The sequence below is a fragment of the Theropithecus gelada genome, chromosome 7b (assembly GCF_003255815.1).
Source record: "Theropithecus gelada isolate Dixy chromosome 7b, Tgel_1.0, whole genome shotgun sequence".
Classification (NCBI taxonomy): domain Eukaryota; kingdom Metazoa; phylum Chordata; class Mammalia; order Primates; family Cercopithecidae; genus Theropithecus; species Theropithecus gelada.
In genome coordinates this window covers 70,616,310-70,641,703 of record NC_037675.1, presented here as the reverse complement: position 1 = coordinate 70,641,703, position 25,394 = coordinate 70,616,310, and the positions used below count along the sequence as shown (strand labels likewise).

General features: G+C 41.6%; 1 protein-coding gene across 7 annotated transcripts in view; it reads right to left on the bottom strand.

Annotated features, from left to right (window-relative positions):
• Positions 1 to 365: 365 nt before the first annotated feature.
• The window catches only part of EXD2 (exonuclease 3'-5' domain containing 2), a 50,882-nt gene continuing 25,853 nt past the window's right edge, over positions 366 to 25,394 (bottom strand). For all 7 annotated transcript variants that reach the window (XM_025392143.1, XM_025392146.1, XM_025392142.1 and 4 more), the window contains 7 exons: positions 14,172 to 14,428; positions 12,649 to 12,775; positions 7,968 to 8,296; positions 6,841 to 6,947; positions 6,451 to 6,586; positions 5,056 to 5,412; positions 366 to 1,845 (listed from right to left, as the gene is read on the bottom strand). In XM_025392143.1, the coding sequence (XP_025247928.1) occupies positions 1,629 to 1,845; positions 5,056 to 5,412; positions 6,451 to 6,586; positions 6,841 to 6,947; positions 7,968 to 8,296; positions 12,649 to 12,775; positions 14,172 to 14,428 (1,530 nt within the window). In that variant the 3' untranslated portion in view covers positions 366 to 1,628. The remainder of the gene's footprint in view (positions 1,846 to 5,055; positions 5,413 to 6,450; positions 6,587 to 6,840; positions 6,948 to 7,967; positions 8,297 to 12,648; positions 12,776 to 14,171; positions 14,429 to 25,394) is intronic.

Below are 25,394 nucleotides of genomic sequence, written 5' to 3'. Positions count from 1 at the left end.
CACAGCTCCACTCCTGGGCTCCGCATAACACAGCCAGGAGGCAGAGACCCCGTAATAACCCACTATAGTGAACGCACATTCCTCAAAGTGGCTGGTACTATTTGTTTTGAAGGATTTCTAGTTTAGATCCCAGAAATGCCTGCTTGAAGACAAATGGGAATGAAGGGTCAGAGGAGCAAGATGCAGGATGTGTATGTAGGTTCGTGGGCTGCCACTGATGGCCGATGGTGACTGTGTATGGTATATCCATGCACACATACCATGGCACTGCCAGGAGGCAGGGACCTGTAGGATAAATAGCCCCTTCCCTAGGAACACTTACCAGTTTTATAAAGCCGTGAAGTTTTACATTCACATCCAGTGAGCCTTGTGCTTACAAGTAGTTTTATTTATCAATTTTAAAGCAAACATCACCAGCTTGGGCACAATTCCAAAATAGAGCTCTTGTTGGATTCTGGTCATAAAATTCTTTTTTAAGCTTGTTAAGATCTTATAAAATAAGAAAGTTTTCCTAATACTTTAGAAAAAATACTAATCATTAATAAGTCAATTTTATACTCAAAGTGATGGCCTAACATTTTGAAAGATGAAACAACACTCCTCTTTTGAACATCTAATGTATTAAGTAACCTCGGTGTCCCAGGCTTCAGAGGAGAGAGAGAAGTCCTCATATTGCAACCTGACCAGATGACTCTGGGAGTGAATTAAATGCTTAAAAGAGGTCAGTCTTGCAAATTCGATGAAGTACAGAATATAGGGAAATTGATACTGATTCGGATAAAAGATAACATTCCCCTCAGAAAGTGGTGAAGCTAAAAATCTTGCAGTTCTGGGGCAGGAGAAGTGCAACAAGCAGGCAACAAACAGCATGAAAGGAAAAGCTGAGTGAATTTCAAAGTTCTATTGGGAGATGGAGTTTGTGGTTCTTTCTGCCCCACCCTGGTCAAAGGCTCATTTCCAGAAAAGGCTTTCTCCCAGTGATAGGGTGGAAGCATGTGGCAGGAATTTGCTGTTTGGTCCTGAATGTGTAAAGGAAAGCCTTTTCAAGTATGTGAAGTAGACTGAAGTGACCCAGATGGGATGGATCTCAACTACATGAGTTACGGGAGAGCATGAAGCCAAATAAATGATAATGATGAGGTTGAACTGGGAAAATAAATTTGACTCCTTGCTCACTTCTCCAGCCTTTGGAAGAACTTTTTCTTCCCTCTTAACGGGACTGATATACTGGACAGCCCCTGTTAGAGATAAACTGACGCACCAGACAAGGAAGAAATGCATTAAAAACATTTTTTGAAAGTCTTGACAAGTCACTTCTGGGAGAATTCTTCATTTTTCCTCTGCACAGGGACAGCAGAAGAGGGAGAGTAAAAATAAAGGCCAAGGCCTCTCTTGTCCACAAAAATAAGAGAGGATAAAAGACCCTGCCTGCTTAAAATCCAAAACCATAAACTCTCCTTCAAACAATATCTTTGCTCCAGCAGAAGCATCCTAGGATTAGTCTAGGTTAGTATTCTGATTCGTGTCACACAGGTTTTGACAATTAATGATGTATTAAAATGGGAAGAGGCGACTCTTCAACCTTGGCTCCAGCTTCCCACCTGTCCTAACTGGGAGGAAAGCAGCTATCACGACAGCTGGATGGGAAGATCTTCCCCGAATTTCCGGAGCAGCTTCTGATGGTTGTGGTCCACTGACCACTGCTGGGGCAGGTGCTTGGGCTGCATGGAGTCCAGGAAGTGCTGACGCCAGCGGCTCTCCAGCTGCATGAGGGAGCGCAGCCCACCCTGGCTGTGATACTGCACCACCTTCAGCCCATGAGGAACATAGTTTTCATTGGAGATTCTGCCAAGACACGAAAAACAAAGGGTCTGAGGGAAACAAGCACAGGATGGCCTCACAGCTTCAAATGCTGCAGGCCAAGGGTAAATGGGGAGGTTGAAGGACTCCTAACGGGTTACTCTGGTGTTTTCCAAACATCCTCTTTCTTATCTCTGCCCTTTTTTATAGACTGAACATACAACTCACAATCCCAACAGAAGGTATTCCAGGGTTCTGAGCCCTACTGACAGGAAGGCCACTGCATAATGTTCAGCTCCCACGAGAGGGGCCCTACCATCCAGCTGATAATGGATGAAGAATGCTGGTCTTCCATTTCTTCCAGGATTACCCAGTGACCAGTTCACCCCTCTTTTAAGTTGTTCATTCTGGGACACAGTATTATATGAGGCTGTTAAATCAGCCCACATGTTACACTTTTTCACAACACAATTTAATAACTGAATGTAAAATGCAAGGTAGCATATTTCTTTAGAGCCTTCTTTCTCACAAAAAGATGCCAAGCCACAGTGGTGAGAAGTGTTTTGGTCACAGTGAAATGCTACCATGGTTGCTCAGTTGTGCAAATGGTGCCATTAAATGAGATGAATCCCTCCCTCCTTCCTAAGCAGAGTCCTTCAAAACTGCTCCAATGCCATGTGAATGGTACTTTCACCTCCTGTGAATAAAGATGGCCTTCCTCAAGGAAGTACCCTGCCCACACACACTCTTCTCTCCCTACATTCATACCCCACTTTCAATCCTCCCTCCCAAGACGCCCACCACCCCAGCAGTGTTGGCGTCTCTGGGTATCTGCAGACACTTTATTATTAATATTTAGCTCATGCGCTTCCCACTAACTTGTCTGTCTCCAAACAACTGTTCTTCTCAGTCACAAGTCCAGCATTCATCTATCCAATTCAGCAAGATGAATTTGTTAGAAAAGTCTGTGGCTGAAAGGGGAGGTTTAGCTGCTTTAGAAAACATTGGCGGCTGGGCATGGTGGCTCATGCCTGTAATCCCAGCACTTTGGGAGGCCAAGGTGGGAGGATCACTTGAGGCCAGAAGTTTGAGACCAGCCTGACCAACGAGGTGAAACCCTGCCTCTACTAAAAATACAAAAATTAGCCAGGTGTGGTGGCACACACCTGTAATCCCAGCTACTTGGGAGGCTGAGGCAGGAGAATCGCTGGAACCCAGGAAGTGGAGGTTGCAGTGAGCCGAGATTGTGCTACTGCACTCCAGCCTGGGCGGCAACAGAGTGAGACTGTCTCAAGAAAAAACAAAAGGAAAACAAAAGAAAACATATTTGGAAATGGGTCAAAGTAGTCAGTCTCTCTAATTTGTAATATATATGACCTTGGCAAGTTACTTAACTGTAATCTCAGGGTATCCAACAAAAAACTTACAAAACAACATCTATTCTACAACCTCACAAAATAGCTATGGGGATAAAATTCTATAATTCTTTTAAAACTTTGAAAGATTTTTAAAATTTAAGATATAATAGCAGTTAACCAGTAAGAAATCTAAATCCTACTTTGTCGGGTTGTCATGAGAAACAATTAAGGAAATTTATGTGAAGTTTATTAGCTGGTTTGCTGCAAGATTTAGTATATCTATAAATATCTGTTCAATAAATATTTGCAGTATCTGTAATGGATCAGTAGCATGAGTAAAACAAATTTTTGTTTTCTAAAAAAATTAAATATTTGCTTATAATTAGAGTTACTTTTTAATTTTTCAGTTAACAAAAACCCTATAGGCAACCAGCATCACTCTCAAGGTTTTGTGAACTTATCAGTTCCCTTATTTCAACTCCTAGTCCTGTTGGAAAAAGTGACAGTTGGGAGGCAGAACTGCACATGGTAGCCCAGAGTTCTTACCATCTGAGCCATGTGCCCATTCATTTCTCATTTCAGAACACTACATTGTGTCACATGAATTCAACTATGTACTCATGGAGAAGGAGGGAGAAAGCAAGGAAGGAAAAAAGAGGAAAGTAATTTACAGAGTAACAGCAATTCTGCTCAACATTCCATTCAGTGGGCCGATACCCTGGAGTGCAGGTGAGATAGGAACTATGAATTCATTAGTCACAGTTCTCACAGACCTGTATAAAGTCAGAGACACAAAACCACACATAGAATTGGCCCTCCATCTTTGTGGGTTCTGCATCTGTGGATTCAAACCTCAGATCAAAACGACTTAGGGCCACGCACAGTGGCTCATGCCTGTAATCCCAGTTCTTTGGGAGGCCAAGGCAGGTGGATTGCTTGAGGTCAGGAATCTGAGACCAGCCTGGGCAGCCTGGTGAAACCCCATCTCTACAAAAAATACAAAGATTAGCTGGGTATGGTGGTGCATGCTTGTAGTCCCAGCTACTTGGGAGGCTGAGGTGAGAGGATCACTTGAGCCTGGGAGGTGGAAGTTACAGTGAGCCAAGAGAGTGCTACTGCACTCCAGCCTGGGTGACAGAGCTATATACTATCTCAAAAAAAAAAAAAAACACACACACACACACACACAAAACTATTTGAAAAAAAAAAAAAACTATCTGTACTATCTGTACTGAACACATACAGACTTTTTTCTCATTACTTCATAAACAATAAAATATAAAAACTATTTACATAGCATTTGCATTGTATTAGGTATTATAAGTAATTTACAGGTGATTTAAAGTATACAGGAGGATGTGTGTAGGATATATGCAAATGCTATGCCATTGTATATCAGGCACTTAAGCATTAGTGGATTTTGGTATCCAAGGGAGGCCCTGGAACCAATCCTCCATGGATACTGAGGGGTGAATGTACTGTATCTCATGGGGAACTTCAGAACTTTGACGGTATTATTGGACTATTACTTCATCTCATGAGCTGGCATGAGGATTTACGTCTGCATAGAATGTGTAAGATGCAGCTCCACCACAACTGCACTCTCATGCTAATCACAGAAATGACTGAACTTAAGTGTATGATCTTAAAAAAGGTCAAAGATAGGGACCTCACAAAAAGCAAGTTTCCTATGGAAAGGAAATCCTCAAGTAGATTGTTCTATTCCACTTCTAAAGTATCTTAAACTACTAGACACCTACTAGGTGAAGCATGAGGCTAGGCACTGTGCCTAAGCAGCCAATGCCCCCTCCCTGGCAAGCATTCTCACTAAGTAATGAGGGGTAATGTCCCTGGTACATCCCGCACTCCCTTCTCTGACCAGATCTGTGCTTTGTACCTGGTCTCCAGGCTGGCAGCCTCTTGAAGCATCTCCTCTGTGACCGTGTCTGTGTTATAAAACTCTCTGAGTGCTTGCAGCAGCTCCTCCTTTCGATGAGCAGGCAGGCTCTCCGCGTTGAGTAGGGCCCTGGCCCCAGAACGCACCTGCCGACGCTCAGGATCTTCCAGCAGGCGCAAGCCCTCCTCAGAGCCAATGGGGGCCTGGAATTCCTTGGCCAGCTGCTGCTTCAGATGGTTGTCATAGTAGTTGGAAATGGCATGGCAGGAGGTGCAGAGCAGCAGCACATCGTGGGAGTTGTGGTCCTTCATCTCGATGGGGAAGTGCTTCCGGTACTCATGTGGAATCACGTTCTTCCTGGAACAAGCCCAGCCAGAAAGCAGCGCTCATGAGTGTATGACAGAGCACACGGAAAGACAGCAGACAGGCTACTGGGGTTCTAACTGGGGCCTAACCATGACTGGGAAGCCTTGGGCACCACCGCCCAACACAGATCACAGAAAGGCAGTATCACCTATTCCACTCTCAGCCCATCTATGTCTTAGCTTCCTCTCTCCTGCAAGTAAGTACAGACCACCTGCTGTGGGCTTCAATGGAGGGCCAGTGTAGCAAGAGGTTAATAACAACCTCTGAGAGGGCTGCGCTCCCAGAAGGGAAAGTCTCAGAGAACTGAAAAGATACTCTAATGGCCTTTTGACACCTGGACAACAACTCTCTCAAGAAGGCCTAGGAACCTGAAAAAGCCAATTTCCTTCATCTGAGAAGCAAATACCTTACTCTATTTCCCTGCTTCACCAGGGTCCATCATTATTTTCTAAGGAGAACTAAGCTCTCAGGAAAAACTCTTGGCAGCAATGACTTTGTCTCACTTTGCAGGGGAGAAAGGAGGAGAGTGAGTGACTCCACAGAAGCCAGGGAGAAAGCCCAAGTGTCTGGGCACTCAGGCATAGTTGGCAGCCTCACTCTCACGGTGCAGGGACCCTGATGTGAAACAGTATTACAGCACAGGGCAGGCTTCAGGACATCTGGATACTCCACGAACAAAATCATGGCTCAAAAAGCTGGTGAGCCAGTCAAGAGAGGATGAGAAGGACACAGCTTCTGAAGGAACTGGTCTTCAGTCTTTCATGAGCAAAAGGGAACCACTTTCCACATGACAGACCGTTACTGAGCATAGTGTTGCACTCCAGAAACTGAGAAATGGCTCAGGAGGGGTAAAGGCCACTATAGCAAGGGCAGCAGAATACCAAAGCTCTTGGGGAAGCTGGTTGCCAGGGACAAGCCTCTCAGCCAAAGTGGACAGACTCAGTCACAGCCCCCAAAGGCTCCGCATATGGCTACAAAAGCAATTTCCATCTGCCACAGAGAACCAGGGTGGCCCAATGCCACACTCACCGAATGTAGGAGTCTCTCTTGCCACACACTACACATAGGTTCTCTTTAACCATCAAGTAATAGTCTCCAGGAGATTCGGGCCTTCCTGCAGGTTCAAACCGTAGCTTTACCACAAAGGGCTCTTCACTCACCAGCTCTTAAGAGAAGAGACATCAGTGTTTGACTGTTCCCCCTGCCCCCACCACCACGCCCAAGAAGCAGCACTACCTTCACTGTTCTCTGCTATGGTCTGGCAGAGAACAAGATTTCTGGGTTGTGCCTACCCAGTCCCATGCAACTCAAGGTCTCTCTGCCTTCCTCCATCCCTCCCTCTTCCTTATCTCACTCCCCACTCCTGCCAGCATCCAAAGCACCTAATTAGAGATAAACAGGGACAGCTGAATCTCATACCACCAATGCCTTTGTCCAGGTACCACTGAGCTTTTCTTCTATCACAAGTGCAGAGGGGCTGTCCATCAGGAGCATGGAGAAAGCAGTTATCATAAAGAGGTGATTTTCTGTGGGGAAAGGAAAGAGAAATCTCAAACCGAAAGCTAACTGTGGGTCAAAATGTCTGTTGCTTTCCCATGCTCTCTTCTGAGTGACTCAAACTATTCTCAACACTAAGCACTAAGGTCAAACACACCACTATGGAAAAAACAAACAGTGATAAACCATGTTTAATCCTCACCTGCATTGGGCTAGGAAACAGAACTAAAAATGAATTAGTTTATGCCTCTAGTTTTTAAACTTAAGGATTAGGACATTAGGGAGTGTGTCGGGTGGTTTACACACAGCTCTTCTGTGAATGCAAAAAAGAATCAAGCAACAAGAAAATTGCCAAATCACTGGGTGAAAACAAAGTAAATTAAAAATTTTAAAGTTGAAGCCAAAGTAATGAGGGCCATGTGGATTTACTTCTAACTCACATGCAATAACACTTCCTTCAATTTAATCATCCAATTAATTCCTTAAGGCATTTTGCTACAGGGACCAAATTTATGCTCCAAAGTACTTATTAGTCATCTTCCTACAATAGAGGAGTAAGTTATACAGGAAATTTTTCATTGGCTAGAGAGTAACATTTTCTTGGAGCTGGATGTCATTCTAAATAATTAATTAACATACGAACAAGAAATCAGATGATGCATGTCTCCTGAAAAGTATGAGGCACTACGTGTTATTTATTTTCGTAGCTAGCCTGAAACAAGGAAGGAATGATAATTATACCCCCATTTACAGTTGGAGAAGTTAAGGCCTAAGGTCACATCAGGGTCAATGACAGAACTAAGCTAAGCTTTCCTCATTTCCACTCCAACTGTCAAAAAATAAAAAAGTAAAAGAGGGGAAAAGGAGAAAAATACATAAATAAAGCAAAGGAGAGTCCAAACGTCTCTGATGGAAAGAAAAAGCAAGATTAACCCCTGGAGAGCTGCTGCTCCCCTACTACAAGCCTTCTCCCCAGACCCAAGGGAAGCACCACACCCTTTGCTAAGGCTGGGACTGACTCTTTACTAGACAGGGAGTGATTCAGTTACCTGGCAGAATAGCCCACCCCTAGGGGCTTTCTTTTATGTTTTCTGGGGTCTCTCCCTTGGTGGTTGCCTGGCACCATCCCATCCATCTTAGACTTCTTATGTTTTGGCTTCTGCTGAGATTCTGTTGCTTCCCCATTAACCTCTTCTCCCAATCTGCTCATTCCTTTGCTTCGAAATGGGATGTCAACCACACCCTGGCATTTTTCCAAGACTTTTCTCCAGCTACTGTGGTCGTTTTTTTCTCCAGGTGAATTCCTAGAGAAAGGGTATCCAAGAAGATGAAGAAAGAGAGCCACTGAAATCTGGGCATCCCTGGCAGCATAAATTACCTGAAGAGAAAAGTCAGAGATCAGTGGAATCTGGAAGGCAAACCAGAGAGAGCAACTTCAAAGTCAATCACAAAGAAATAGATAGCTCTTAGGATGCTAATTCAAAATGTACGACAACCTGGGCACCATATACTTCCTTAAAACTTTTTATTATAAAAATTTTCAAACTATACAGAAGTAAATTGAATAGCATGATTAACTCTCATGTTCCCTATGTTTTTCACTAAAATAGCTAAAATAATGACTTACTCTAAATGCTGGAAAATCCTCACCTATATAAATCAGTGAAGTTTCTATCTGCTACCAAATTGCTGGACAGATTTCTCTCAACTTTGGGGGAAGGGTAGTTAACAAAGGCCTGATAACTAGTACATGAAATTCACTTTGGAGGCAGTCATCCTCTGGAATAGCTAAAATCATGATTCATTAAGAGGTCTGTGTGACTGTCAATCAGAAATGACCTGCCATATCCATTAATAAGATATTGAAAACAAATAGGTTTCAAACATGGGCCTCAAATCAAAGTCACAGGGCCCATTCTTGGAATTTATTTATTTAATAGTAGTAAGTCATTCTCCTAAGCAACTGATGATACGCAAGCCGGTCATAAAGAAAAGTACTGTGGGCCAGGCACAGTGGCTCACACCTTTAATCCCAGCACTTTGGGAGGCCAAAGCGAGTGGATCACCTGAGATCAGGAGTTCAAAACCAGCCTGGCCAACATGGTGAAACCCTGTCTCTACTAAAAATACAAAAAATTAGCTGGGTGTGGTGGCGGACACCTGTAATCCCAGCTACTCGGGAGGCTAAGGCAGGAGAATCGCTTGAACCCAGGAGGTGAAGGTTGCAGTGAGCTGAGACCGCGCCACTGCACTCCAGCCTGGGAGACAGAGCAAGACTCCATCTCAAAAGAAAAAAAAAAAGGAAAAGTACTGTGGTCAAAACTAAAATTCAGCTGGGCGCAGTGGCTCATGCCTGTAATCCCAACACTTTAGGAAGCTGAGGCGGGCGGATCACTTGAGGTCAGGAATTCGAGACCAGCACAGCCAACATGGGGAAACCCCGTCTCTACTAAAAATACAAAAAATTAGCTGGGCGCGGTGGCACGCACCTGTCATCCCATCTACTCGGAAGGCTGAGGTAGGAGAATCGCTTGAACCTGGGGCTTGAACCCGGGAGGCAGAGGTTGCAGTGAGCTGAGATCGCAGCACTGCACTCCAGCCTGAGTGACAGAGTGAGACTCCATCTCAAAAAATAAATAAATAAAATAAAAATTTTAAAAACTAAAATTAACAGGTTTTCCCAACAAGTATAAGGACTTTAAAATTCTATTACTTCACCTTTAATAACCAAGCCAGTGAATAATTCTATTAGTAAGGATCATTTATACTTTTAGAATAAAACAAGTTTGGATAAAATTTTCCACCTGGATCCAACAATCTACATATCTATTAGCAGACTGTTTCCCACAGAAGAATGTGTACTTGAATGCAAAGACTTCAGAGTTCTCTTTAACACATTATTTTCTAATGATAAAGAAACAAATGGTACTAGAATGACTGGAGGTCCACATGAGAAAGAGTGAATGTGGACCCCTATCTCACAAGACACACAAAAATTAACTCAAAATGGACCACAGACTTAAATGCAAGAGCTAAAACTATATGACTTTTAGAAGAAAACATAGGAGCCAATCGTCAAGACCTTGGATGAGGCAATGATTTATTGACTGTGACACCAAAAGCATAAGCAATTAAAAGAAGAGATTTTTAAAAAGAAACTGATAACTGGAGCTCAGCAAAATTAAAAACTATTGTGCTTCAAACAAATAATGGAAGAAAATACTTTATAGATCATCTATCGGAAAAGGATCTAGAATATCCAAAGAATTCCTAAAACTCAAAAATAAAATAACAAATGACCCGATTAAAACATGGGCAAAGGATATGTATGAATACACATTTCTCCACGGAGGATATACAAATGGCCAATACACACATGAACAGACACCCAGCATCATTATTCACGAGGGAAATGTAAATCAAAACCACAATGAAATACCACTTCATACCTACTAGGATGGCTCTAATGGAAAAGACTGACAATAACAAATGTCAGGAAGGATGTAGAACACCGGCACCCTCATACACTGCTGGTGGGAATACAAAATGGTATAGCTACTTTGGAAACCAGTTAACATTTCTCAAGGATGAACAAGTGGTAACTGACCCAGCAAACAAGGTTGAAAGTAGGCCTATGCAAGTGGTATGGCAAAAAGCCTAAGTTCTAATGGGTTTAAGCCACAGAACCAGGAAAGCATGAGGAATGGAGACACCAGGTATCTGTGAAGGCAAGGGTGAAAACAGAAGGGTAAGGTGAAATCTCCACAGAGAACACTTACACCCTGCTCTCCTCCTTTACAGCACAGGGCCAGACAACTATCCCTCCCCTAGCCCAAAAGACAGTAAAAGTTTAAATCATATAATGGTTAAACCACAGAGGATCTGGACCTGGTAATACCACGCACAACTGAAGGGAGGGACGAAATGTCACCTGAAGAAAGGGGGATTAAGGGAGAGATTACACATTGAATGTTAAGACCACTGGCGCCTTTCCCCCACTCAGTGACTGGAATATAGGTAGTGGGGCTTACGCTTCTTGAATAGAATACTAGAAGATTCATCTCTGGAGAAACTAAGTCACCTGAGAGAAAAGACAGTTACTGACATTTTTTTTTACTTCTCATGCTCCCTTTCTCAAGAAGCTGTTATGAATGTACTCTGCCAAAGCAAGAAAGGAAAAAGACATGGAATTTAAAAAACAGAGGATCTACTATGAAAGAGAGAGGTGAAGGGAATTCCAGGCTGATGGTAAATGCAAATTCCAGGATGAGAGTTGGGCAGCAGGCCTAGGGTGCAGTCCGTCCTGGGAGGAGCCAGATGAGAGAGGGCTCTAGGAGAGAAGGCTCCAAGGGAAAATGAAACAAGTAAGTGACCTGATGTGTGTCTGAACCAGCCCAGAGGAGATCCATAGTTCTGGTAAGGAGTCTGGGGTGGAAACAATAGGTACATGGACACTATGCAAACAAAATACTAATTATTAATCCTGGGAAATAAAAGTAACTGCAGTTTACTATGTGACTCAGCTATAAATAATACAAATACTGGATATTAACCTGATAAAAATGATGATTTGCCTAAATTGGGAGGATGGGGAAGAGAAGTATTTGTGTAGGGGCAGGGGAGCTGCAAGAGTACTAAACCATATCTTCCATAGTATGAAGTCAAAAGATAATATATATAGATAAGGAAGAATAACGCATGCATGTAATTTAGAAGTATAATGATAATTACCAGAAAGAAATGAAAGTGGTTGCCTCTGAGGAGAAGAAGGAAGAAGGATTAGGAATGGGGAAAGGTAATACAGGGAACTATTTACTGCTTCTTAAAATAAGTTATAACTCCTACACACTTATAACACTGTTTTTTTTTAATTATGCATTTGTATTCATAAAAAAAAAATCCCTTTTTCTGAAATGCCCAACATATAGTAAAAGGTCAAAAAAATCAGGACTCTTGACCGGGTGCAGTGGCTCACACCTGGAGGCTGAGGTGGGCGGATCATTTGAGGTCAGGAGTTTGAGACCAGCCTGACCAACGTGGTGAAACCCCATCTCTACTAAAAATACAAACAAAATTAGCCGGGCGTGGTGGTGCACGTCTGTAATCTCTGAGGCAGGAGAATTGCTTTAACCCAGGAGGCAGAGGTTGCAGTGAGCCAAGATCGTACCACTGTACTCCAGCTTGGGTAACAGAGTGAGACTCCACCTCAAAAATGAAACAACAGCAGACTCTTATCTTTTATTTAAGTGATTATTTTATTGTAGACCAGTTAACTGGATTATCACCAGAGAATGAATCCATTTTAAGGCATCTCTACCCAATACTTATACTATATTTGAGAATTTTAATTTTGTTTTTTTTTTTTTTTGAGATGGAGTTGCGCTCTGTGGCCCAGCCTGGAGGGCAGTGGCGCGATCTCTGCGGACTGCAAGCTCCGCCTCCTGGGTTTACTTACGCCATTCTGCTGCCTCAGCCTTCCAAGTAGCTGGGACTAAAGGCACCCGCCACCACGCCTGGCTAATTTTTTGTATTTTTAGTAGAGACAGGGTTTCACCGTGTTAGCCAGGATGGTCTCGATCTCCTGACCTCGTGATCTGCCTGCCTCGGCCTCCCAAAGTGCTGGGATTACAGGTGTGAGTCACCGCGCCTGGCTGCGAATTTTAATTTTATAAACAGTTATACTTCAGAAACAATGACCTTCCATTCTTCAACTACTCTGATAAGAAGTACCTGGTCCTCTGTAAGAGTCTCAGCATCCCAGTTGCTGCAACGAAGTAGAAGGGACTTGTCAAGGGGAAAGTTCAAAACAGTCTCAGCGAGGGATTTCAGGCTAAGCCCATTACAGAGCAAATTGTTTCTAAAAGAAAGAAAGAATAAAACCATGCATCAAAAATGGGCAAAGGACATGAACAAGAAAATCAAAAGAGACATATAAATAGCCAATAAACAGAGATAACATACTCAATCTCACTAGACATCAAAGAAAATGATAATTTATCTACTTGTGAAACACTTTATAAATCCTTTCTGTAGTTTAACTCATTTAATACTCACACCAACCCCGAGAGGTGGCTACATTATCATCTCTACTTTACAGATGAGGAAACTGAGGAACAGAGCGGCTTAGTACTGTGCCAAAGGTCACACAGGTGGCAAGTGGCAGCCCTGAGACTCCTACCCATGCAGTCTGCTCCCAAGTCAGCTTTTAGCCTCTATCCACACTGCCTCTAACAGCACACAGTGACAGTGGCACCTCTGGGGAGCTGCTGCCAAAGAAAGGAGGGCCTGATGAAGGGAGGCTTTTACTGTTATACTCCGTAGACTTTCACAGTTTTAATTTTTACAGCAATATCTTAATGTATTACTTTAAAAAATTATACTTCACTTATAAGAGCTTTATATAAGCCAAATTAACAAACTAAAATAAAATTTCATTTTATACTAAAAAATTGTGGTAAGCACAGATTTTAATCAGGCCTTCTCTTAGTTTACCAAATCTCCAAACTTTTAGTGACTCTGTCACTTCAGGCAGGGCAAGAGGCTGTTTCAGTCCACGATGTTATAAATGAGGACCCGTGCATAAACATGAGGAGGTAATTATGACCCCCCGCCCCAAAAAGACAAGCTGAAATCAAATTTCCATAGGAATAAAATTCTAAAGGAAATCTCTCTTCTTCCCAGATAAGGGCCGGTCTACCATCATTTTCGGCCTAAAGCAGGGTCTGTAAACTCAAAGGCTTATCAGGAGGAGCCAGGGTAACAATGGAAGTGGTGGGGACTCTGGCAAACTGAACAGAGCATGCTCATCTAAAGGGCACATATGCTACCCAGCCAAATGCTGCCATCTAGAACTGTAGACTCAGTGTAGTCAGATTACCTAATTTTTCAAGAGAAGCCAGAAATACAGATTTTTACATTAAATCTTCTTGATTTAAATAAAAAGTTCCAAAAATATCATACGGGAAAAAAAGAAAACCAAAAACGCTTTGCAGCCATAATTTAGCCAATGGGACCACCAGCTTTTAGCCTGTAGCTGTGAGATACCTCAGTAATGTTTGATCTAAAAAGACTAATTCTAGGTAAGAGTTTCACAGAAGTTGGAATGTCTTCTCACAAATTCCATATGCATCTTAGAAGCCTGTAGGCTCCTAGACAATTTCACATGTTTCACTACTGATTCCCAGGCATCTACAAATCTGGCTAAAATATCTGTCCCACAGCTACAGGAATCCCAGCATTCATACAAACCACACCTCTGCCGCATGGCTAGGTATCGGAGGTCCAGGCACCCCCTAACAACAAGGCCATAATCCTGCAGAAGCTTGCTGGCATCTTCTGAGCATCCCACTCCAACTTTCAAAATGGTGCCATCTGCCAAAATATTCAGTAATGTTCTCGGTAGTGTTTTTCCTCCACAGATTAGCTTAGGCAGGCGAATCAAGACACAGAGGCCACTTGGGGAGGCCATTTGTAGAAGTGACAGAGGGCTGGCTTTGCCTTCCAAATTTACCTGCAACAGAGGAAGACAGGGTTGTGGTTTACACCTTAGCACAGCAGCAAGCACAACATGTAACTGTGACAAAAAAGTCTAAGAGGTACATCCTTAAATTCCCAAAGGGAGCATCTGACCAGGTTTTGGTTTGCATCTACACATAAGCCTACATAACGAATGCAATGGACTTTGTGAAGCAGCAGCCTAAACAAAGGTTACCGAGAACCCCAAACACCAAGGCCTGAAATACGAGTGGTCCATAAACAGTGACCATCCGACACAGGGGAGCTCTGGGACATACACTGGCAGTCATATGGAACATGCTGGTTTTACAAGGCTAAGGAGGCCGGGCATGGTGGCTCATACCTGTAATCCCAGGTATTTTTGGTAGAGTTGTAACCCCAACTCTACCAAAAACACAAAAATTAGCTGGGCGTGGTGGCACATGCCTATAATCCCAGCTACATGGGAAGCTGAGGCAGGAGAATCACTTGAACCCAGGAGGCAGAGGTTGCAGTGAGCCGAGATTGCGCCACTGCACTCCAGCCTGGGAGACAAGAGTGAAACTCCATCTCAAAAAAAAAAAAAAAAAAAACAGCTAAGGAAAAAAGGCTAAGCAGTAGAGTGTGAAATGATAAACATCCTCTTTTCATTATCCAGCCTCTCTAATGTACACGCAGGTAACTCTAGTCATTTACCTTATCATCACTGACTCAAGATCCAATTTTTAAAAAGAGGTAGGAGATAAGTGGTACTTGATAATATAATAAATACCAGTAGCACAAAGTACTTTCTCAGCATTTTCTAGTCACAAATGGCGTTCATAAAAAGAAAAAAATATATATATATTGAGCATAAGTTAGGGCCTTTAAATCTTAAAAGATACAAAAAGCTTTATACAATAAGTGATCAAGGTTTAATCTTTTTTCGAGACGGACTCTGGGTCTGTCGCCCAGGCTTGAGTGCAGCAGCTCAATCTTGGCTCACTGCAACCTCCGCCTCCCGGGTTCAAGCAATTCTCCTGCCTCAGCCTCCCGAGTAGCTGGGATTACAGGCATGCACAGCCATGCCCGGCTAATTTTTGTATTTTTTGTAGAGATGAAGTTTCACCATGTTGTCCTGGTCTCGAACTCCTGACCTCAAGTGATCCTTCTGCCTCGGCCTTCCAAAGTGCTGGGAATTCTCCTGCCTCAGCCTCCTGAGTAGCTGGGATTACAGGCATGCACAGCCATACCCGGCTAATTTTTGTATTTTTTGTAGAGATGAAGTTTCACCATGTTGCCCTGGTCTCGAACTCATGACCTCAAGTGATCCTTCTGCCTCAGCCTTCCAAAGTGCTGGGATTACAGCCATGAGACATTGTACCTGGCTGAGGCTTAATATTTTTGGGGTCATAGAACGTTTTGAAAAAATGCTGAAAGTTAAGGATGTTATTCCTAGAAAAACGTATACACAAAACTCACATACATTTTCAAGGGATTAAAGTTTCCCTAAAGCTATCCACAGAACCCAGATTAAGTACCCAATAAATTCCAATCCTTCTCACTTGTCAGGAGAGGGATATAGGTGAATTAGTTTGACCAAATATGGTGAGATCATGGCAAAGCTAGGACTATCACACTATCACCTAAATTTCCCAGTCCCTAGAATAGTAGTTCTCAACTGAGGGTAATTTTGTACCCCAAGAGACATTTGGCAATATCTGGAGAAATGTTTGGTTGTCACAAGTGGGGAGGAAGTACATAGGCATCTAGTATGCAGAGGCCAGAAGGCTGCTAAACATCCTACATGTACAAAATAGTCCCTTAAAACAAAGAATCATCTGCCCAAAATGTCAATAGCGAGGAGGCTGAGAAACTGCTCTAGGGCAATGTGGTCCTCTCCCTACTGTGCTAGCTGCCTGCTGGGCCTGCAGTGCCACAGTTGCATACAAAGTAATGGAAGACAGCATGCTGATTTAAAGAAATTATAATCTTATAGGAAGAGCAGGATGGATACACATAAACACAAGCTCACACACACAGAAAAGGACATGGTAAATGCCAAAGGAATGTTTCAAGCAAAGTGTCACAATTAATCAGAGGAGGGACATTGCATAGTTGAAGTGACCAAAATCACACAGAGGAAATAGTCAAGATCACGAAAGAACTGCTGTTAAAAAAAAAAAATGGGGAGGGCTCTGGCCCTCAACTTTTTTTCCAAGTCGTGCCCTGTTGCCCAGGCTGGAGTACAGTAGCACAATCTCAACTAACTGCAACCTCTGCCTCCCGGGTTCAAGTGATTCTCCTGCCTCAGCCTCACGAGTAGCTGGGATTATAGGCACTTGCCATCACACCTGGCTAATTTCTGTATTTTTAGTAGAGACAGGGTTTCACCCTATTGGCCAGGCTGGTCTCAAACTCCTGACCTCAAATGATCCACCCACCTCAGCCTCCCAAAGTGCTGGGATGACAGGCGTGAGATACCTCTAGCCCTCAACTTCTTTTCTAAGGTGCAGTAAAACCATGATCTAACCACAAAAGACTTAGGCTTCCTTCTTAGGCACTGCTTTGCCAATGAGGGCTATTTCCGTATCCTCACACGAAAGCATGCCAGTTTGATCTCATTGTCTATTTCTTGGGGCTCCGCCAAGGTTAAAAACACCTATAAAAAACTCGACTACTGGGGTTCCTGTTCTCTAATAATTCATCTGGATGTGACCAAATCACCTTTTTAAAAATTAATGAGTAGTTCCTTCCCTCTGTGATACCAGCTTTCTCCAAGAAAAAGCTATAAATCTCTACTTCTAATAGCTAGTACTGCTAATTTGACATAAAACTCACTACAAATTTCTAAGGTTGGATATTTGTACCTCTTTACAGTCACGTCTCATTGTCTACCATACATTGATTTCCTTGCTAATATAGTGGTGAGTAAAAAGAAAAGAAAAAGATAAAATACATTAAATAACTAGATAAATAGATAGATACGTAAATTGAGTTGTCTTTAATGTTTCTGGATTGTGCTTAAGATCCAATATACTATAATCAAAGTTTTCTCACTAGGAATCCAAATGTTTATGATTCCTCTAGCTACATAACTTATATTGAATATATAATTGGAAGAATAATGGTTCTAGGACAGTCAATTTAGCTTAAAGAATAAGATACCTAGTCTTTATTTCTCATATTTCCCCCCTTTTGCTTTCTAATGTCTTTTTGCCCTGACATCACTACTCATGGAAAACAAGAAACCCTGGCTTATCAACATCATTAAAAACACGTTTTTATTCATTAGACACGTTTTAATTTCATTAGCATTATTTAATCCAGTGGTCTTATTAGCATTATTTAATCTAGGGTTTTTAAAATTAGCCAACATATATAAAAGTTTGAGACATATACTACATATTTATAAATTACACACATATATTACTGCATTAATGTGTTATAGATACACAAAACACAAAGTTTAACTGAGTAATACCAACAATCATTACAGATAGAATTTGTAACACTCTGCTGTTTCAGTGATTCATTTAGAGAACACTGGGTTAGAGTCCTCCTTCCAGAAGCCAGGGCATAATCCATTTTGGCTTCAGTATTCTTAAAAGAAAAAAACCAACAAAACGAAACAGCATTCTTAAAAAATAGTTTCTGGAATGGCCTGTGATTCTTCAAATGACTTCATGAAGGCAGCAAAGAATGACATGGGACCATCTTCTGGGCTGGAACAGGTTAACTAATGAGCACCCCTAGTTTGTGGAGTTTATGTATCAGTTAAATTTAGGCCAGGGTTTTGAGATAGGAATGAGTTTACCCTGTTCAGGCAACAGAACTAAGGCCCAGTGTGGCTAGATGCTGGTAAGAGTAGGATGGGAAGAGAGTAGGAGGAGACAAAATCAGAGATGCTGAAAGAAGCTACAGCAAGTAAGACCTTAAGAGCGTGTAGGTAATTGAGACATTTGCGTTTTATTCTTTTTTTTCCTGAGACGGAGTCTCACTCTGTTGCCAGGCTGGAGTGCTGTGGTGTGATCTCAGCTCACTGCCACCTCCGCCTCCCGGGTTCAAGCGATTCTCCTGCCTCAGCCTCCTGAGTAGCTGGGACTTCAGGTGCCTGCTACCACGCCCAGGTAATTTTTGTGTTTTTAGTACATATGGGGTTTCACCATGTTGGCCAGGATGGTCTCGATCTCTTGACCTCGTGATCTACTCACCTTGGCCTCCCAACGTGCTGAGATAACAGGCGTGAGCCACTGCACCTGGCCATCTGCATTTTACTCTAAGCAATTGAAAGATTTTGGGCAGAGGACTGACACAATCTGATCTGCATTTTTGTTAGTTACTGTACAGAGAAAGGATTGCTACATGTGCAAGAGTCAAAGCGGGAGGCCGGTCAGGGGAAGATTTGCAATAGTCCAGGTGAGAGATACTTGAAGCTTAGACTCAGGAGGTAGTAGGGATGTGATATAGTTTGGATCTGTGTCCCCACCCAAATCTCATGTTGAATTCTAATCCCCAATGTTGGAGGTAGAGCCTGGTGGGAGATGACTGGATCATGAGATGGAGTTCTTATAAATGCTTTAGCACCCTTCCCCGTTGGTACTGCATACTGAGTAAGTTCTCAAGATAACGGTTGTTTAAAAATGTGTGGTGGCTGGGTGTGCTGGCTCATGCCTATAATCCCAGCACTTTGGGAGGCCAAGATTGGCGGATCGCTTAAGTCCAGGAGTTTGATACCAGCCTGGACCACATGGGGATGGGTATGGTGGTGTGCGCCTGTAGTCCCAGCTACTCCAGAGGCCAAGGTGGGAGGATCACTTGAGGCTGGGAGGTGGAGAGTGCAGTAAGCCAAGATCACGCCACTGCACTCCAACCTGGGTGATAGAGTGAGACCCTGTCCCCCAAAAAAAAAAAGAAAAAAGAAAAAAAGAAAAGTGTGTGGCACCTCCCCGCCATCTTGGTCCTGCTCCTTCCATGTAAGGCACCTGTTCCCGCTTTGCGTTCCACCATGAGTAAAATCTCCTGGAGGCCTCCCCAGAAGCAGATGCTGCCATGCTTCCTGTACAGCCAATTAAACCTCTTTTCTTTATAAATTACCCAGTCTCAGGTATTTCTTTACAGCAGGGCAAGAATAGACTAATACACTGGGTCTACAGGATGATGGTTTTGGGAAAATCACCTTGCTCAACCTTTATTGCATCAATTATTTGTACCTGTTATGCAAGGAAATATGTAGCCAGAGTCTCCAGAAAGGACCAGGCAGGAGTCAGAAGACCAAAAAGGTATTTAATGTCTCCACCTGCCTCAGGAGAAGGGCAATAATAGCTTCTAAAACATGGCAGGATACTCATTTTGTACTGGTGATTTATCCACAGTTACACCTCATTATAGGTAACTCAAAGAAACCCATACCTCTTTGAGATAGCATGCTGTGTTATTTCCTGCTTTGTATAACCACTTCTTTGAATTTGCATATATTTTGCCATTAAAGAAATTTAACATATTATAACTGTCTGTTTATCTCTGACTTTCAATCATATCACCATCCTGTTGGACAACCCTCAGAGAGAAGAATGTCTCACTGATTTTAATCTTAAAGGTGGGGAAGACTAGGGATAACAAGTTTGGGAAGAAAAATCAAGAATGAGTTCTGTTAGGAACATGTTAAGGTTGAGATGACTATTAGACATTCAAGGAGAGATGTCAAGTAGGCAGGTGGATATGAAAGATTGGCATTCTGATTTTGAGAGTAATCACCATATCAATGGTATTTAAAGCCATACAATTAGATGAGAATACAGGAAAGGAATGTAAATTAGAAGACATAAATTAGTGGCCCACGGATCCATCTGCTGACTCACAGACATGCTTTTATTATAATATTATTTTTGATCTCCAAGTATTTAAAAACTTATGCCAGAATTTTAAAATTAGTAGAGTCACATTTTAAAAAATCCATACTCCAAGTTTCTTTTTAAAGAACTGGACAATCCAATAACAGTTGGCTTGAACTATATGGCAGCTTTCTCATTTATATGAGGCATGAATTCTCTAATTCACCAGGATGTCTTTTCAACTGAAGCCAACTGTCATCTTCCACTTCCCATCATATTTGTACACAACCATTTTTCTAATACAAAGAAATATTTCTCAGGATCTATGCTGCTAGTAAAACCACAAAAATGAAAGACCCTAGAGGCCTTATGTTTAAAGAAAAAATGAAAAGTAATATATTTCCTTATGAATTTGAGAATATTCCTATGTATTAAAAAATGCAAACAATAACTCTCTATCATTCATTTACGGAATCTGTTTGGCTCTTGTAGGCATCTGAGTTTGTAATATCTGGGGTGGATACAGAAGAGACCAAGCCTGATCCATTTCAATATTTAGATATCAGGTAAAACAAGATAGAAGACAGAAGAATGTGAGTGTGATGCTTTTGGGAGCAAGAATAATGAGTCCAAATAAGTGTCCACTGGACTAGAAAACAAGAAAGCCATCAACTTGATCAGTTTCAGTGGAGTAATATGGAAAGATCTCAGACTAAAGTTGGTTGAAGAATAATGAATAAGAAATCATACCCAAGAGAACAGAAGGAAAGAAACAATAGAAATAAGAGCAGAAATCAATTAACCACAAATATAAAGAAGATCAACAAAGTAAAAAGCTGGTTATTTGAAAACACTAATAAAATTGATAAACCCATGGAAGGGATTATCGAGAAAAAAGAAAGAAGCACAAGTAAGCAAAGTCAGGAATGAAAAAGAGACATTCCTAGATATCTACCAAACGGGGAAAAAATTGTCAGAGGATATCATAAACAAACATATGCCAATAATTTTTTTTTTTTTTTTTTTTTTTTTTTTTTTTTTTTTTTTTTGAGACAGAGTCTCACCCTGTCACCCAGGCTGGAGTGAAATGGCACAATCTCGGCTCACTGCAACCTCTGCCTCTGGGTTCAAGCGATTCTCCTGCCTCAGCCTCCCAAGTAGCTGGGATTACAGGTGTGCACCACAACGCCTGGCTTTTTTATTTTTTATTTTTTTTGTATCCTTAGTAGAGACGGTGTTTCACCACGTTGGCCAGGCTGGTCTTGAACTCCTGACCTCGTGATCCACCTGCTTGGCCTCCCAAAGTGCTGGGATTATAGGCATGAGCCACCTCGCCCAGCCAGTCAATACTTTTTTTTGGAGGGGGAGACATGGTCTCACTCTGTTGCCCAGGCTGTAGTGCAGTGGCGTGATCATAGCTCACTGCAGCCTTGGACTCCTGGGCCCAAGCCATCCTACCACCTTAGCTTCCTGAGTATCTGGGACTACAGATTCACACCACCATGCCAGGCTAATTTTTAAAATTTTTTGTAAAGACAGATTTTCATTGTGTTGCCCAGGCTGGTCTCATACTCCTAGCCTGAAGTATGATCCTCCCGCCTCAGCCTCCCACAGTGGTGGGATTACAGGCATGAGCCACTATGCTTGGTTTATGCCAATAATTAAACATTTTAAAAGATAACATATTTAGATGATAGATGAAATAATTTATCAAAACTGAGACATTAATATAAAATATGAATAGCTCCATAATGATTCAAGAAATTATATCCATAATTCAAAAAGTCCCTTAAAAGAAAACTCCAGATGGCTTCACCAGTAGATTCTAACTAAACATTTAAGTAAAAAAGAAAGACAATCTTACACAAACTCTTTCAGAGAACATAAAAATAGGAAACACCCCTAATTTGTTGTATGAAGCTAGCATAACTTTTTAAAATCAAAGCCTGACAATGGCCAACCACAGTGGCTCACACCTATAATCCCAGCACTTTTGGAGGCTGAGGCAGGAGGACTGCTTGAGCTCAGGAGTTTGACACCAGCCTGGGCAACACAGCGAGACCCCCATCTCCACAAAAAAATAAAAAAATTAGCCAGGTGTGGTGGTGTGTACCTGTAGTCCCAGCTACCTGTGAGGCTGAGGTGGGAGGATCGCTTGAGCCCAGGAATTTGAGGCTGCAGTGAGCTATGACTGAGCCACTGCACTCCAACCTAGGGAAAAGGATAACTCTATCTCTTATTGATTGACTGATTAAGAAAGAGTTTCACTCTTGTTGACCAGGCTGGAGTGCAGTGGCGCAATCTTGGCTCACTGCAACCTCTGCCTTCAGGTTTCAAGCAATTCTCCTGCCTCAGCCTCCCCAGTAGCTGGGATTACAGGCATCCGCCAGCAATCCCGGCTAATTTTTGTATTTTTAGAAGAGACGGGATTTCGCCATGTTGGCCAGGCTGGTCTCAAACTCCTGACTTTGTGATCCACCCGCCTCAGCCTCCCAAAGTGCTGGGATTACAGGAGTGAGCCACTGTACCCAGCCCAACTCTGTCTCTTTAAAAAAAAAAAAAAAATGCCGGGTGCAGAGGCTCATGCCTGTAATCCCAGCACTTTGGGAGGCCAAGGCAGGCGAATCACCTGAGGTCAAGAGTTTGAGACCAGCCTGGCCAACATGGTGCAACCCTGTCTCTACTAAAAATACAAAAATTAGCTGGGTGTGGTGGTACACATCTGCAATCCCAGCTACTCGGGAGGCTGAGGCATGAGAATCTCGTGAACCCGGGAATCAGAGGTTGCAGTGAGCCAAGATCGTGCCACTGTACTGCAGTCTGGGTGAAAGAGCGAGACTTCGTCTCAAAAATAAATAAATACATACATAGCCTGACAAGGCAATTTTAAGAAAGACAAATTATAGGCCAATATGACTCATATTTTGTTTTAAATCCTCTAAAATACATTAGCAAAATGAACTTAGCAATGTATAAAAAGAATAAGACATCATGGTCCAGTTGGATTTATCCCAGGAATTCAAAAATCAATGTATTTCAACACAATAACAGAATAAAGGAGAAAAGATACATAATTATCTCAAGAAATGCAGAAAAATTTGATTAAATTCACCAACTGTTCATGATTTAAAAAAAAAAAAAACTCTTAGCAAACCAAGAGTAGAAATGAACATATTTAATCTGATAAAGGGATCTACAAACCTACTGCAGATATTATACTTCAAGGTGAAATGTTAAAAGCTGTCATTTTGAGTTAGGGAATAAGTCAAGGATGTCCACTATCACCACATCTACTGAACGCTGTACTGTGATCCTAGCCAGGTACAACAAGGCAAGAAAAGAAAGAAAAAATGTCAAGGACGGGAAAGAAATAACATTGTCATTTTCAAAGATAATAATCTATATAGAAATCCAAAAGAATCTACAAGTAATTAGAATAAGTGAGTTTAGAAAGGTTCCTTAATACAAGAGAAATATGTAAAACTCAATTGCATTTCCATGTACCAGAAACAGAAAAATGTTTAAAATCTCCATTTATACTTAAATTTAAAAATCACAGAAAACTATAAATACATTATTAAGAGAAACTAAAGGTCTAAACAAATACTTAGATTCAAAAACTCAATATTGTGGTCTAGCAATTCTACTACTGGATATATACTCAAGTGAAATAAAATTAGTATGTCAAAGAGATAGTTGCACACCCATGTTTACTGCAGCACCATTCATAATAGCCAAGATATAGAATCAACTTAAGTGTTCATCAACCGATGAATGGATAAAGAAAATGTGATATATATATATATCTTTCTCTCTAAAATGGAATACTATTTGTCCATAAAAAATAATGAAATCTTGTCATTTGTGACAACATGGCTAAACCTGGAAGACATTATGTTGTTAACTGAAGTAAGCCAGGCACAGAAAGATAAATACTGCATGAGCTCTCTCATATGTGGAATCTAAAAAAGTTGATCTTGGTGGGCATTGTAGCTCCCTTCTGTAATCCCAGCTACTCGGAAGGCTGAGGTGGAAGGATCACTTGAGGCCAGAAATTCAATACTAGCCTAAGAATCATAGTAAGACCTCATCTCTTAAAAAAAAAAAAAGAATTAGCCAGTTGTAGTAGTGTGTGCCTGTAGTCCTAGCTACTTGGGAGGGTAAGGCAGGACTGATTGAGCCTAGGACCTCAATGCTGTAGTGAGTTATGATCACGCCACTACACTCTAGCCTGGGTGACAGAGCGAGAACATGTCTCTAAAAAACAAAAATAAAAAATAAAAGAGTTGATCTCATAGAAGTAGAGTAGAATAGTAGTTACCACAGGCTAGGATGGTTGGGAGGAGAGGAGGATGAGAAAATGTTGATCAAGAATATATAATTACAGTTATATAGGAAGAATGAGTTCAAGAGATCTGGTGTACAGCATGGTGACTATAGTTAATGATGATATATTGTATTACTAAAATGCAAAGACTGTATGCTAAGTGTTCTCATCATTAAAAAATGATAACTATGTGAAGTAATGCATTTGTTAATTAGCTAGATTTAATTATCCCACAATGTATATATGCATGAAACATTATATATAATACATACAATTTCATGTCAATTTTTAAAAACCCTTCAATAATATAAAGGAGTCAGTTCCCTACAAACTTATCTATACAATACAATCTCAATTAAAATTTCAAGAAAATTTTATAGGACCTGAAAATTGATTCTAAAACGTATAAGAAAATGCAAGCCAGGTGTGGTAGCAGGCACCTATTGTCCCAGCTACTCGGGTGGCTGAGGCAGGAGAATGGCTTGAATGCAGGAGGTGGAGGCTGCAGTGAGCTGAGATCGTGCTACTGCACTCCAGTTCGGGTGACAGAGTGAGACTCCATCTCACAAAAGAAAACGTAGAGTATCAAGATTATCCAAGATATTGTGGGAAAAGAACAAGATGGCAGGTCTTGCTGTCCCAGATATCCAGAGTTATTTTAAAGCAAAGGTAAATAAAAAAATATATAATAATTGGTGGGAGAATAGAAAAATAGACAATCAAGAAGACAAAAACAGATCTAGACACATACAGACACTCATTTTGTGATAAAGTGGCATTGCAGAGCAATCAGGAAAGGTTTATCTTTTCAATCTGTGATTCTAGGCAGATTGGCTATCCCT